This window comes from Sinocyclocheilus rhinocerous, unplaced genomic scaffold (assembly GCF_001515625.1).
Source record: "Sinocyclocheilus rhinocerous isolate Xijiao unplaced genomic scaffold, SAMN03320098_v1.1 scaffold1002, whole genome shotgun sequence".
Taxonomy (NCBI): domain Eukaryota; kingdom Metazoa; phylum Chordata; class Actinopteri; order Cypriniformes; family Cyprinidae; genus Sinocyclocheilus; species Sinocyclocheilus rhinocerous.
Window position 1 is genome coordinate 482,630 of NW_015623463.1, and position 15,163 is coordinate 497,792.

The 15,163-nt window shown below is 35.5% G+C and overlaps 1 protein-coding gene across 3 annotated transcripts in view; it reads left to right on the top strand.

Annotated features, from left to right (window-relative positions):
- The window catches only part of prmt3 (protein arginine methyltransferase 3), a 64,302-nt gene that overhangs the window by 7,838 nt on the left and 41,301 nt on the right, over nucleotides 1-15,163 (top strand). For all 3 annotated transcript variants that reach the window (XM_016560082.1, XM_016560156.1, XM_016560229.1), the window contains exon 10: nucleotides 1,693-1,792. In XM_016560082.1, coding sequence (XP_016415568.1) covers nucleotides 1,693-1,792 — 100 coding nt within the window. The remainder of the gene's footprint in view (nucleotides 1-1,692; nucleotides 1,793-15,163) is intronic.

The window sequence follows — 15,163 nt, forward strand, 5'->3', positions numbered from 1 at the left end:
TGTGTGTATATAATATAAATATGTGAATCATTCATAAACCCACTTTATAATGCATAAACCCATTTTTGCTGGAATACTAAGCCATTATTGATTGTTTTTTAGTTTTCAAAACATCCTTAATTATGTTTACAAGTCTATCACAAATAAATTTTACAGTTTTGGCAAGTTTTGATTAGGGTTGCAAAAAGGTGGAAAATTTCCAGTAAATTTCGGAAATATTCCAGAAATTTTCCAGGATTTTTTGGAATATTCCAGGGATTTTTGGAAAGTTTCCGGAAATTTTCCACCCCTTTGCAACCCTAGTTTTGATATACAGTATGTTAGCCAGCTATACAACATCATGTTGTTGACAAATCAGCAGAATTTGCAAACAGTATGGAATTCATCATTAAAAAACCCAACATATAATTAAGGCAAAATTTTCAGTGACAGTGCAGAATTGGCCTAAAAGTGGAAGTGGCAGTTTTGTCAAGTGGCCCGAGAAACACTCTTACACCAAACCTGGGCTGGCGAGCTTTATTACCTTGCAATCTCATCCCCAAACTAGTTCTCTTTTTATTTGTCTCAGTGCTTGACTTCAATGTGTTTACAAGCTGCAGTCACGTTCCTAAAGGCCTGTCATTTACCTCAACCCAGTCGACTTCCAATCTCCCCTGCTTCCATCCCTGTGTCTCACACGCACGCTAAACATACAAATGGACTCCAGCCTGCCCTATCTGCTTCCTTTTACGACCTATCTGCCCATTAAAATTACCTCATGTATCACCTCCGAAGGCACTTCCATTTCATCCAGAAGCAGGAATATAGTTTTATTTGTTGGAGCTGAGATGTGTTCACCACATGTGGTGTCTCTGGGAGATTTTTTTGATTATGGTTATTGTTATTATGTAAGTCTGAGGAGTCGAAGCAGGCAGGAGGATGAAAGGAAATGCTGAAGGAGGGGCGGATAGAGGGAGCGCTACAATGGGATTCTGGAAGAGTGTGATAGCGCGAAGGTGCAGAGATAAGGATCGGTTGGGCAGAAATGCGCTCTGCAGGCTTGAGTAATGACTCTGTCCCTAGTAACATTAGCTGTCATGATAATGGAGTATTTAGAGAGATTGATGCTCAGGGTTACCGGTCAAAATGGGAGCGATCATTTAAATAAGGGGGGATGGGGGGTATTCATGCACGTTTACACACACACAAACACTCAGGTGAACGCTAGTTTGCTGACCCTTAGTGCAAAAGGTCATGGGAGGAGGTGCTGTCAAATTGGGGCTGTTAGTGTTGTTGTCCTGGTGAGTCCGCTGTGGTGTGTGTAATTTGGATTAATTAGCAGCCGTCTTTGAGGAGATTGACTCCCGGCCAAATTAACATAATTAACATTCATTGTCTCAGACGAGGTGTTCAAACTAGTAACATGCATTTTATCATTTATTTATTTTCCAAATAGTTTTTGTTTGTTTTTTTGTGCTCTCTTTTTGTTTTGTTTTGTTTTGTTTTGTGTTGTTTTATTTTGTTTTGTTTTGTGTTGTTTTATTTTGTTTTGTGTTGTTTTATTTTGTTTTGTTTTGTTCATTGGAACACTTGCAACTCAAAAAATATTGAACAATTTATAATGTAGTCATTTAATTTAATTTAGTTAATATAATCAATATACCGACATCTACTATAAGTGTTAGATTATACGTTTATTTTTGCTTTCTCTAGATCAAATAAACTTGAAGACACCATCACGTTGATCAAGGGCAGAATAGAGGAAATTGACCTTCCTGTGGAAAAAGTGGACATAATCATTTCAGAGTGGATGGTGAGTGGATGTTTTTGTGCATTTTTCAATTTGTAAATATTAATATGCTTTCCATAGAGAAGAAAAATTCATTATACATCAATTTTTTTTTGCAATGGAATGCACTGCTCATTGAAGCAAAATGGCTAGCTTTGCCTATAAAAGACTGCATTTGCAACAATTATAGTTGGGTTTGACCCAAAATTAGACATAAAGGATTTGTTTGTGTCAGCGTCTTTTTTTCTGCACAGTCATTTCCCTTTTCAAAACCTGCCCAGGTGTTGGAAAATGAAAAAGCTGAGATGATGTATTGTTGATTGATACATGATATATTGCAGGCATAATCCGTAATGGCATAACTTTCATGCTCATTTTAGAAGCCAGGCATCACTCCTCATTTATTCAAACATGACTGACGATGAGTATGAGAAGCAAAACTTTAAGAGACACATGTTAAAGGAATAGTTCACCCGAAAATGAATATTTGCTGAAAATTGATTCACCCTTAGGCCATCCATGATGTAGATGAGTTTGTTTTCTCATCGTAACAGATTTGTAGAAATTTAGCATTACATCACTCGCTCACCAATGGATCCTCTGCAGTGAATGGGTGCCGTCCGAATGAGAGTCCAAACAGCTGATAAAAACATCACATTAATCCACAAGTAATCAGTGTGAAGCAAAAAGCTGTGTTTGTACTAAACGAATCCATCATTAAGATGTTTTTTACTTCAAACCTTTACTAGTCCTTTATCCATAATATTGCTTTCTCCAGTGGAAAAAGTCATCTCATCTGAATGAGGAGAGAAATATGCACAGATCAAGCACCCTTTACAAGCAAAAACTGTTCTAAACAGATATTTCTCCACTAATGCAAACAACCTCATAGGCACTTTTGAAAATAAACTCTAAAGAGTGCTATCAACGGGAATAATATTAAATTTGAAACCATATAGTTCAGAGTCTTAAAAGTATAGTTCACCCAAAAATGGAAAACCCGTCATCATTTACTCACCCTCATGTTGTTTCAACCATGTATGACTTTCATTCTTTTGTCGAACATAAAACGTTTCTCAACTAGCTTCTTTTACATTCCACTGAAGAAAGAAACTGATACTGGTTTGAAATGATACTGGTGAGTAAATGATGACAGCATTTTCATTTTTGGGTGAACTGTCCCTTTAAATCTGACCAAACATTTCTAATCCATTGTAAAAATATCCAATGCAATAGTCCGCATCTTAGTTATATTCTACTTATTATTCCTTGGCTGGAGAATTATTTATAAAAATGGTGTCTTTTGTCATATTGCTATTGCTGCTGCTTGAAAAATGAGGACGTTTCATGCTGTGCCTGACTCCCTTTAAAATAATGTTAAAATGACTGTAATGCATGGCATCTTGTGGATAATTGCTTTGATTTCTATCCTAGCAATACAGAGAAACTGGTATTATGGATTTGACAGTGAGGAAGGCGATAAAAGCTTGTATTGCATTGCTCTCCTTGTTTAAGTTCCCTTAATTTGTAGTCCAGTAGGAAAGGGGAAAAGTAGGTCATAACTCGAGCCACCTAGCCACAGGCTCAAAAAAAGGACATTGGAGAATTTTTCTCTAAATTTGGAAACTTCCAGGAATTCTCATGTGAATTTGACCTGCATGCGATTTTCTGCCGTCTCTGAGTTTTTTATCGCTTGCAGGTTAATTGTGAAATAATAAATGTTTTATATTTTGTCCCCTTTTGTCTGCGTGTTGGGGCTATAATTCAACAAACTCTGTGCCTGAGGCAGCGGCGAGCGGGTGTATGATTTTCCAGTATGTACCTGTGTTTGTATGTGTGTGTGCAATGCTTCTGACAAAGTAACCTGAGATTTGGGTCACTGGAGCACATTATTTTATGATTACAACTCTGGCTTGCTAAATGGTGTAAAAATCCTGCCCTTCATCATCTGTGCAATGTCGTCCATTTCATTCCGAAAACGTCTGAAGTGTTTGTGCATTGCCACCATTTTCTTGTGAAAGCAGGGGAGCGTACAGCCGTTTTCTGAAAATCATTTTTCAAAATGTTATGGAACAATAGTTTTACAATTACCTTATTACACAGAGTTGTAGGAGACACATGTCCACAGAAAAATGCAGTCACCCTGCTCCACCACCTCCGATATCTAACTTTGACGTGCTTGTCAATCCAAAAGGATTAGAGGCTGAATGGGGTCACATGGTCGTGAGCAGAGTATTGCTGTACATTGATCCATAAAAGCTTCCAGAACAGACCGTAAAAGTAAAGTACAATATAAGCAATAAAAAAATTGGTGTAGGATTTAGTTGGAAACAGTTTTCACTCAGAAATGGTAAAGGAGTAAATTTCACAAATAAATGTTAATTTATGAAACATGAAATTTTGAAGTAGAAAGACTGAAATTGTGTTTACTTGTAAAATGTACTCTAATATTTTTTTGTTTTTTACAACTATGAAATTGTATTTTTATTTTTTTGGGGGGCAGTTTTTTTGCAGTGAAAATTCAAAATCTGTTGAGCAAGTAAAAAAAAAAAACTTCTGACCTTGCCTTATTGACCATGTTAAACTTACAATATTTTTTAAAATAATGATTTATGTATTTTACATGAACTTTATTAGCGTTTTGTCATGAAAAAAAACACCTTTTGTCACTTTTTCAATTAAATGGTACAGTTAATGAATGCCAGTGTCGGGATTGGCTCTTGGAAACTCACATTGGTGCACCTATAGTCCGAAATGTCTCATCCTCTTTATTTTCTGTCTTATTGAGAGTCAGTCAGAGAAAGTTTCTCCCAGGTGGTTGACTGTCCTACTTTTCGGCTGTCTTGAGTTTGGATGTGTACGTGTAAGTGCTAGAACGAATCGATAAATCAGAGGGGGTAATTTTCAGAAGGACGAGATGTCGTTTGGCAGGGAGAGACGGGTCTGAGCCGCTGTAATGTCATTTCATAACTCACACAATTGATCTGTACTTTAACACCCAGCAAAACAAACAGACTGGATTAGATTAAGGGGCAAAAAGAAAGAGAGGGATGGTTTCTGCCACTGGCTAGGTGGAGGAGAGGAGAAGTGAATTAGGAGAAGGCTAAATAAAGCTTGTCACAGGATGATCCATCACATCATATGCTATGGCTTTTCAGTTCTGGGTTACACCTAAGAAGCGTGAGGATCCAGGATCGGGCAGTTGAGGGAAGCTTTAACATGTTTTGCAGCTCTTGAAAAAATCCAATAAAACAGTAAAAAAAAAGGTCTGCTTTACAATTGTCTGCTGGTGTATATGGCCTTTGAGGGATAGTTTACCCAAAAATTACGATTCGGACCATTGTCATTCCACCCCCTTATGACTTTTTTATTCTGTGGAATAAATTCTTTTTTAATGCTTATTCTTTTTTCCATACAATGAACATTAATGGGAACCAGGGCTGTCTGACTCCAAAAAAAGCACCATTAAAAGCATCATAGAAATAGTCCACATAAGACTTCTGCACTATATTTCAAGCATTGTTGTTATCGTTGAATAAACTATTAAAAATCATTTACGTTGATTGAAATAAGAAAAAAAAACATGATTTATTTCAATTAGTTGCCAAGGCAACATTTCTAATCAATATTATTAGTTAATATTATTAGTTGCCAAGGCAATATTTCTCATCTAATGTTGAAATTTAAAAATAAAAAAATGTGTTTAAGGTAGCTGATTTTAAACATTCAGCAAGTCAGCAAGATTTTCTTTAAACTGTTGCTTCACCATAACCAGAAAGAGAAAGTGGATCATAAATATTGTGACCATAAAGATGTTGACGCCTGCAATAGCGCCCTCTGTGGCAATGCTGAGAATGCAACACTGTGTGCTTGCAGTATTGAATTTTTCAAGTTTGCATTGGTAATCTTTTGCTTTCACATGCTTGCCTTTATTCAGCATTAAACAGAGTGTCAATTACCATGAAAAAAAACACCTTTTGTCACTTTTTCAATTAAATGGTACAGTTAATGAATGCCAGTGTCGGGATTGGCTCTTGGAAACTCACATTGGTGCACCTATAGTCCGAAATGTCTCATCCTCTTTATTTTCTGTCTTATTGAGAGTCAGTCAGAGAAAGTTTCTCCCAGGTGGTTGACTGTCCTACTTTTCGGCTGTCTTGAGTTTGGATGTGTACGTGTAAGTGCGAGAACGAATCGATAAATCAGAGGGGGTAATTTTCAGAAGGACGAGATGTCGTTTGGCAGGGAGAGACGGGTCTGAGCCGCTGTAATGTCATTTCATAACTCACACAATTGATCTGTACTTTAACACCCAGCAAAACAAACAGACTGGATTAGATTAAGGGGCAAAAAGAAAGAGAGGGATGGTTTCTGCCACTGGCTAGGTGGAGGAGAGGAGAAGTGAATTAGAAGAAGGCTAAATAAAGGTTGTCACAGGATGATCCATCACATCATATGCTATGGCTTTTCAGTTCTGGGTTACACCTAAGAAGCGTGAGGATCCAGGATCGGGCAGTTGAGGGAAGCTTTAACATGTTTTGCAGCTCTTGAAAAAATCCAATAAAACAGTAAAAAAAAAGGTCTGCTTTACAATTGTCTGCTGGTGTATATGGCCTTTGAGGGATAGTTTACCCAAAAATTACGATTCGGACCATTGTCATTCCACCCCCTTATGACTTTTTTATTCTGTGGAATAAATTCTTTTTTAATGCTTATTCTTTTTTCCATACAATGAACATTAATGGGAACCAGGGCTGTCTGACTCCAAAAAAAGCACCATTAAAAGCATCATAGAAATAGTCCACATAAGACTTCTGCACTATATTTCAAGCATTGTTGTTATCGTTGAATAAACTATTAAAAATCATTTACGTTGATTGAAATAAGAAAAAAAAACATGATTTATTTCAATTAGTTGCCAAGGCAACATTTCTAATCAATATTATTAGTTAATATTATTAGTTGCCAAGGCAATATTTCTCATCTAATGTTGAAATTTAAAAATAAAAAAAATTAAAACGGAAATGAATTATAAAAATTAATTATATGAAAAAAACACACGAATAAAAACAGAAAAACTTAAACTAAACTTCATGTATAGTTGATAGTGATAGTTGCTTGATAGTGATAGTTGCTGTTCACTTTTAGTGAATGTATTAAATAGTGACAGAATTTTTGGGCAAACTATGCCTTAAAGCATTTTCAAGACCTTGTCTTCTGTAATCAGTCTTTTTAAAAAATATTCATTTCAACTAAACAACAGGAGCCAAGAATGCTGCACTGGTCTTTTTTCATTATCAACGGTGCTCTTTGGATATTTAGAGGTAAATATCAACTGAAAAGATGAATTACTCCAAGGCACTCATAGTAGAAATAAAAAGCCTTTAATTGACTGGGCTAAATCATTAAAATTATTAAAAAGGTACCTTTTTAATAATTGTAATGATTTAGCCCAGTCAATTCAAGGTTTTTTATTGCTACTTACGAGTGCCTTGGAGTAATTCATCTCATTTCAACTAATTTTAATTTGTTACCTCAAAACATTTGTACATCCTCTACTCTGCTTTAATGAATTTAGATTTAGCAAGGTTCACCATGACAGAAGTAAACAAAAGGTGGATGACACACTCAGATATTTTAACACTTCTTACAATGATTTAATTCTTTAGCAGGTTGTAGTTCACTTCACATTGGGCATATATAGTGTGTTTGCAGGAAGGAAAGGAAAACTAGGAAAAGAAAGGAAACTAATGATATGTGTCCTTCAGTGATGGGGGACAAAGGTCTTGTTTAGGTGCTACCAAAATTCTCTGGCATTAGCCTAGTGGTTAAAGATCAGGGCTGGAGAACAAGAGGTTGCAGGTTTGAACCTCTCAAGGCACGTAACCCCAGGCTGCTCCAGGAGGATTGTCCCTGTAATAAGTTCATGCTGGTGCTCTGTAGAGCAGCTGTCGTGTGAAAGTCATGGTAATGATTAATACAAGCCCTGGTCAGAAATGAAAATTCTGTTATCATTTACTCACCTCATGTCATTCCAAACCATTATTCTTTCTTTCCTTAGAGGAAGATAAAAGAAGTATGGAAGCCCCGTTTCCGCCACCGAATAAAAAATAAAAAAGGTAATTGCGATTTTTAACTTTTTTTTTTATATCCACAATTCTGACTTTTTCTCGCAATTCTAACTTTTTTCCTCAGAATTGCCTGATACAATCTTGCAGTTCTGACTTTTTCCCTCAGAATTGCCTGATACAATCTTGCAGTTCTGACTTTTTTCTCAGAATTGTGACATATGAACTCGCAATTGTGAGAAATGAAGTCAGAATTGCGAGATATAAACTGGACATTCTGATTTTTTTCTCAGAATTGTGAGATATAAACTAGCAATTCTAAGAACATATCAGTCTTTTTTTTCTCCTCAGAACTGGACTTTATAACTCGCAATTGCGAGTTTATATCTCGCAATTCTGACTATTTCTCGCAATTGTGATTTTATATCCCGCAATTCTGAGAAAAAAGTCAGAATTGCGAGTTTATATGACGCAATTTTGAGAAAAAAGTCATAATTGCGAGATGTAAATTCGCAATTGCGAGAAAAAAAGTCAGAATTGAAAATATAAAAAGTCGCAATTACCTTTTTTATTTTTTATTCAGTGGCGGAAATTGGCTTCCGTAAAGAAGATATTTTTTGGGGAAAAAAAAAGGTCTGTGTCTTTTGTTCATACAATAAAAGTCAATGGGATACAATGCTATTTGAATATTTTATTTTAATTTTCACTAATGAAGGAATGAAAGCAGTATTTTGTTCATTTATTTTCCCCATAGAGATTTAAAAAACTCTCCTCTAAGCTATGAACCAAACCAACCAGCTACGATGTGAATCACCTACAATCCCATGAAACCCCATGAAATGAATAACATACTCGAATTAAAAACATGGTCAAATATAAAGCTATTAATTTAAAGTTGTTGATTATATCTATAGAAACAATATATTTGAAACAATATATTTGGTGCTATTTGCTCACAACGGTGGTGGAATTTTCTGTATGGCATCATGGATAATGTCGTTTTTCCACCACTAAGATTATTTTAAAAACAAGATAATGCGAATAATGCAAACAGATGGCATAAAAAAGGCATATACCATCGATTAACATATTTGGAGCTCACAGTGGGTCTGTTTTTAAAGGTTTGTCATTTAAAAAATCAATTTCCTGTATAGAGAAAATGAGTTGTTTTTACTTTCAGAACCCGTCTGTTGAACTGGTTTATAATGACATGTTGTTGCGTAAATGTGTCCCTTTAACTAAAGTCACCAAACGCAGATATGGCAGACTGTAGATGTTGATGTTAGTTGTACAAACTTTAACTGGCTCAGCAACTGTTTACATCATCCCAACATCCTAAATGACGTGTTTATGTCACCGTTTATCTGGTTTGGTGCCTCGAAATTAACATAGCGGTTTGAACTTTCAACTTAAAGTTGATTTGAGGTGTGTTTTGATATTTAGCACATTTGGGAAGCGATGAGCTGCTGTGTGTGGTGATGGTCAAGTTGAATTAATGGCAGATCCCATCTTGGGCCTCATTATCTCTTGATAGCAGTCTTACCTGTCGCAGAAGAGGACAGCTGCAATCACTCACTCCGTCCACAGCCTACAGCTGCCTGCCACACACACACAAACAAACAAACCAACAAACATACACATACTCTGAAGTACCCAGATACACTTGCTGTTTAAACAATATGTATTAAGCACAAAGAAATGAATGTTGTGTTGAGGTCAATTGGAAGGAAACTCGCTCTTTTAGCAAAAGGATTGTTCGTTTCCTGATATTCCCAGATTTTGACTCCATCATGGTTTCCCTTTTCTTCTATGTTACACCATGATATATTTAACTTGTGTTTCCCACAGTGCTTACCTGGATCTGTCACCGACCGACAATGAAGCTTTCAAGCATCTATTGTCCCTCTAAAATTAATCGTGGAAACGTGGGGCTTGCCTCATTTGAATATGCCTGTACAATATGGTACATTTACTACTCGTCTGTATTCATATGCAAATCAGGCTCTTTCACACTCGATCCACTCCGAGCAAACAGTTTTGCCCCTAGTGTTTTGATTTATTTCACAAACTATGCTTTATTAACAATAGCGTTTAGTGTAGTGTTATGGACATTTATCTTAATGTCTTTTAATGGTTGCCCGCACACAACGCATCTTTTTGTTTGCCTTTAATTTTTTTTCTTTAAATGGAGAGGTAGAAACTTTTTAAATTTTTTAAGCACAAACTTGGTTTTATTTGTCTTGTGCTCTTTTCAAGCTGTAACACAGAGCTGACTTGATTTTTCATAAAGGATCAGCAAGATTGCACACTTTGGTACTAATTAGGGATGCACCAATATTGGAATTCAGGCTGATTACTATTTTCATGTTATACATGATAACAGATAAATGAGCAATGTTATCAATCAGTGATGTTAACTGATTATTTTCGGCTGAACGCACACAGCTTTCCTGTCCTTACTCTGACATGATCTTTAAGGGACAGCGCTATTAATGAGAAAATTTTCTTATGGGGTTAAATCTAAAAAAGTCGTTCTTTAGAACTTTCTATTGATAAAACAATCCTAAAAAAGTATCAAAGTTTCCACAAAAATATTAAGGCAGATCAAATCAACATATTATATAGAATATATTTTTGAAATATATTAAAATAGTATAATATTTGTAATAATATTTCACCATATTACTGTTTTACTTTGTGGTCAAATATATGCAAAGCCTATATAAAGCCATTAATATCCATATATATATATATATTTGACTAATAAGTGACATGGTTACATTATTTCCTGTAATGTCTCTCCCAGTCTGTCCCATAGTGGTGTAAAGGTTAAAAACTGCAGGGGTAATTATTAAGACATTAGTATATATTTACTGTAGCTATATTACACTGTGAAGTGATTAGTTGGGTATTCAGACATTAAATTCATTATACCGTGTAGTTTGAACCATTTATGTGTTTAGTGTTTTTCTGGCTTTGGATTTGTGGGATTGAGTGAGTGAGAGCTAGATTACACAGCCCCTGGGAGTTGGATTGATATAGTTGTGCTGTAATTGAGAGGATTGTTCATTGAATGCTCATGACGTTGGCAGAAGTTGAATAGTGCTGATGCCAGGTGTTTGTAGAGCAGAGATGGCCACTCTGGGCCAGACGAGCACTATTCTCTGATGTTCACAAGAAACAGATTACAGCAGCGTGATCTAAAACAGACTCTTGACTTAATCGACCTGTGTTTCAACATTTGATTGTTTGTCTTTTTGTTCGAGAAGCGCTTTTTTGCACAAGTCATCTGAATCCTCACATTTAATTTATTGTTATGTGAACTGTAATTATATTACATATCATAATGAATTCTCTGCTCCAAATCTAAATTGAAAAAGTATTAATGTATGTGTGTGTGTTTATGGGGTAATTTGTTTAATGTGCTGTCCAATTTTCATTAGCATTTCATTAGTTGCATTCATGTAATTCTGCCCCAGCTCCACATGGCTTAATGAATCGATCTGCATTTTGGCCACATTCAGCCATTAATGTTGCAATGACTCTTTTTACCACCAATGTGTGTTATTGGATCGTCTCTCTGTGGGATTTACCTAGTCGTGCACAGATGATGTCCCTGTCAATACTCACATTTTGCTTGCTGGACTAAAAGTTGTGGGATGTCAGCTTATAAAAGTATTTCTTTAAAAAATGTGTTTCAGAAAAAGTGTTTAGGCTATTTTTCAGGAAACAATAATGGGAAACAATGGATCCACGCACCATGAAAAAGGCTGGTGATTGCACAGATTAATTCTTTCACTACTAATAATGTTTAAATGCTTGGTGGGAGAAAAAAAAAAAAACTTGATTTTAGGATTACAGAGCAGTGTTGGGGTGCTACTAGCTAAAAGCAGAAAATCTGATAAGTTCACTACTTTTTTCAATGCTATAATAGAATCTCAACTGCATTCAAAACATTGTAGCTTTTCTAGTAACAAGCTACTTTTATTTAATGAGTAGTGGTGTAGCACGTACTAATGCTATAGTGGTACTGTATTAAGCACATTTTGGTAACGATAAGGTTAATGTCACACAGTTCTGCCCCAGCTCCACATGGCTTAATGAATCGATCTGCATTTTGGCCACATTCAGCCATTAATGTTGCAATGACTCTTTTTACCACCAATGTGTGTTATTGGATCGTCTCTCTGTGGGATTTACCTAGTCGTGCACAGATGATGTCCCTGTCAATACTCACATTTTGCTTGCTGGACTAAAAGTTGTGGGATGTCAGCTTATAAAAGTATTTCTTTAAAAAATGTGTTTCAGAAAAAGTGTTTAGGCTATTTTTCAGGAAACAATAATGGGAAACAATGGATCCACGCACCATGAAAAAGGCTGGTGATTGCACAGATTAATTCTTTCACTACTAATAATGTTTAAATGCTTGGTGGGAGAAAAAAAAAAAAACTTGATTTTAGGATTACAGAGCAGTGTTGGGGTGCTACTAGCTAAAAGCAGAAAATCTGATAAGTTCACTACTTTTTTCAATGCTATAATAGAATCTCAACTGCATTCAAAACATTGTAGCTTTTCTAGTAACAAGCTACTTTTATTTAATGAGTAGTGGTGTAGCACGTACTAATGCTATAGTGGTACTGTATTAAGCACATTTTGGTAACGATAAGGTTAATGTCACACAGCGACGGTTAATGTCACATTGTACTGCGTTGTCAGTGGCATTTACTTCTCATTAATATGTTTTTGACTCTGGTATAAAAATGTGTGTTTTTTCTAGTTTTTAGTTCTGATTATAGGTTATATTTAATAGCAATTTAAAAATATGTTAACTCTTTATTTTACAGTGTCCTTGTTACACGTTACATGTACTTGCTATTATAATAACAATAAATTATGCACAATTACATGCAAGTAACCCTAAGCCAAACCCAAATCCTAACCTTAACATATAGTGCGTGTAGTTAATTAATATTACTTAAATATATAATCACACTGTAACAAGGACACCTTAAAATAAAGTGTAATCAAAAATATTTTCCCTTACAACTTTAATACAGTTACATATAGCTACTTATTCTTGTAGCTTGGAATTAGGTAGGTAGGTAGATAGATACATGGATAGACAGAGAGACAGACAGACAGACAGACATATTGTTCAAAATTTTGGTTGGTAATTTAAAAAAAAAATGTAATTAATAAAAATAAATAAAAATGTATTTGAAACACTAAAACAGAAATATAGTAAAAAAAAATTTTTTTTATTTATTCTTCTGGTGCAAAGCTGAATTTTTCATTACTGAGTCATTACTCTTCAGTCTCAGGTCTTCAGTGTCACATGGTCTTTCAGAAAACATTCTAATATTTGATTTGGTGTTCAAGAAACCGAATGAACCGTATTATCAGTGTTGAAAACAATGTCATTGTGCTGCTTAAATTTTTAATGGGAATTTTGAAACTTTTTTTATTAGAATTATTTTATAAATAGAATGTTCAAAAGAACAAAATTGCAAAAAGTCTTTTTTAATAATTTAATGTATCCTTTGCTGAATAAAAGTATCAATTTATTAAAAAAAAAATCTTGGTGACCCCAATATTTTGAATGGTAGTGTGTATACTACATCCCCCCTTATCCCCCCTCTCTTCTCTCTCTCTTTCTCTCTCTCACACTGCAGTGGAGGCAGCCGCCTGTGAAATTGGGTTCTAAATTATACCATGGAGAAGCTTAGCCATCACTCTAATGCTAAGTCTGTTTAAAAACGACCCAGAGAGATCCAGTACGAGTCGCTGTCACAGCATGACTTTTGAGGGTGCTGGGCCAGTTGACCTCAGCCTATGTGAACAGAAGTGCCTATGTGACCTTTTACAGCAACAGACTTTTCAATACATCATCATGGGAGGAAGCCTTTGTTAAATATCGAAATATTATATGTTTTTTTTTTAACCAATATGCCAGAACTAAATTTCTAAAGGAAAGTGTTTTATGCACATCAGAGCTGTTATATTCCACACTAATATACACATTATGCAAGACACATGTACACTTTGGTGATAAAGAACATCTTGTTGTTCTTATTTGCTTTTAGACTTCCATGTAACTTTTGCACCAACTAGACAGCAGAAGACCACGTTGATGAAGAATGTTACCCCTCATTCTAGGTACATCCATCATGTCTGTCTTCTGTAATTGATTATGCCTCTGTTTTAGATTACTCTGAGTAAGCATGAAGCAGCCTTGTTTCACTCATGGCTGTCTGTGCTGCTGTCCATATTGAGGCCAGCGAGATGCAGTCGAGCTGCAGTTGAGCGGTAATAGAATAATTCAGGAGGTGACGTGTCAACTACTCATGCAAAACCGGTGTCAGTGAGGGGTCAGTGCAGTGAAACGGGATTCTGGGTGGCCATGCATAGGTTTAAACAGGGTGCAGTCTGAAGGTCTCATAAATCCAGAGGTCTCGTGTTTGATATCGGTTTGGTTGTGTTTGTGGATGCATGTTTGAAAATGTATGAGAGCTAAATAAATAAATGCCAAATGTTAGTCTTGAAACATTTTTGAAAGATATTGCAAGCGGAGTTTGCTCATGCAGAAGCTCATGGGTGGTTGATAGGCTGTTCTAGGTAGTTGATTACTGTCCCAAGTCAAAAGAGCTTGCTTCTATCCTATTTTCATATTACATTTTTAGCAAAAATATCACAAAAACAATTTGCAAATAAAATAGCAATTTTATCCCATCGTACATCATTCGTTCTTGAAATGAGAACATGTGAAATTCATGTAATCCCAATAAGTCAGATTTTTACTTGAAAACTAAGGTTCATCAACACAAACTTTGAATGATGACTCTATAAATAAATAAATAAGTAAATAAATGTATTTAATGACACATTGTAATTTAAAATAAATTTATTCTAAACATAAAAATCTGTGCATTTTTATTACTATATATTTTTTAGCATTTGTGTTTTTAAATGTAAATGCACATATTGTAAATCTCTCCTCAATAAACTGCATGATTTTATGACTTCTGGGGGGTATTCCAGAAAGCAGGTTGTGAGACATACCCGGGTATGTTTAAGGTAAGTAAGCGGATAAACTCAGCTTTCGGTTCCAAAAACGGAGGTAACTTTCAGAGTTTGTAAGTAGCCATAGTAACTTACTCTCTGAACATAACCTGCAGCGGAGTAGGTTCTGTTTCAGGGTTAGCTTACTTCAGCGCTATCAGCGCATGCGTGACCTACTGACCTGAGTCCAGTGGGCGTGACAGATTGCGCACAATATTATATATATATATATATATATATATATATATAGAGCAAGCTAGTGTTAGAG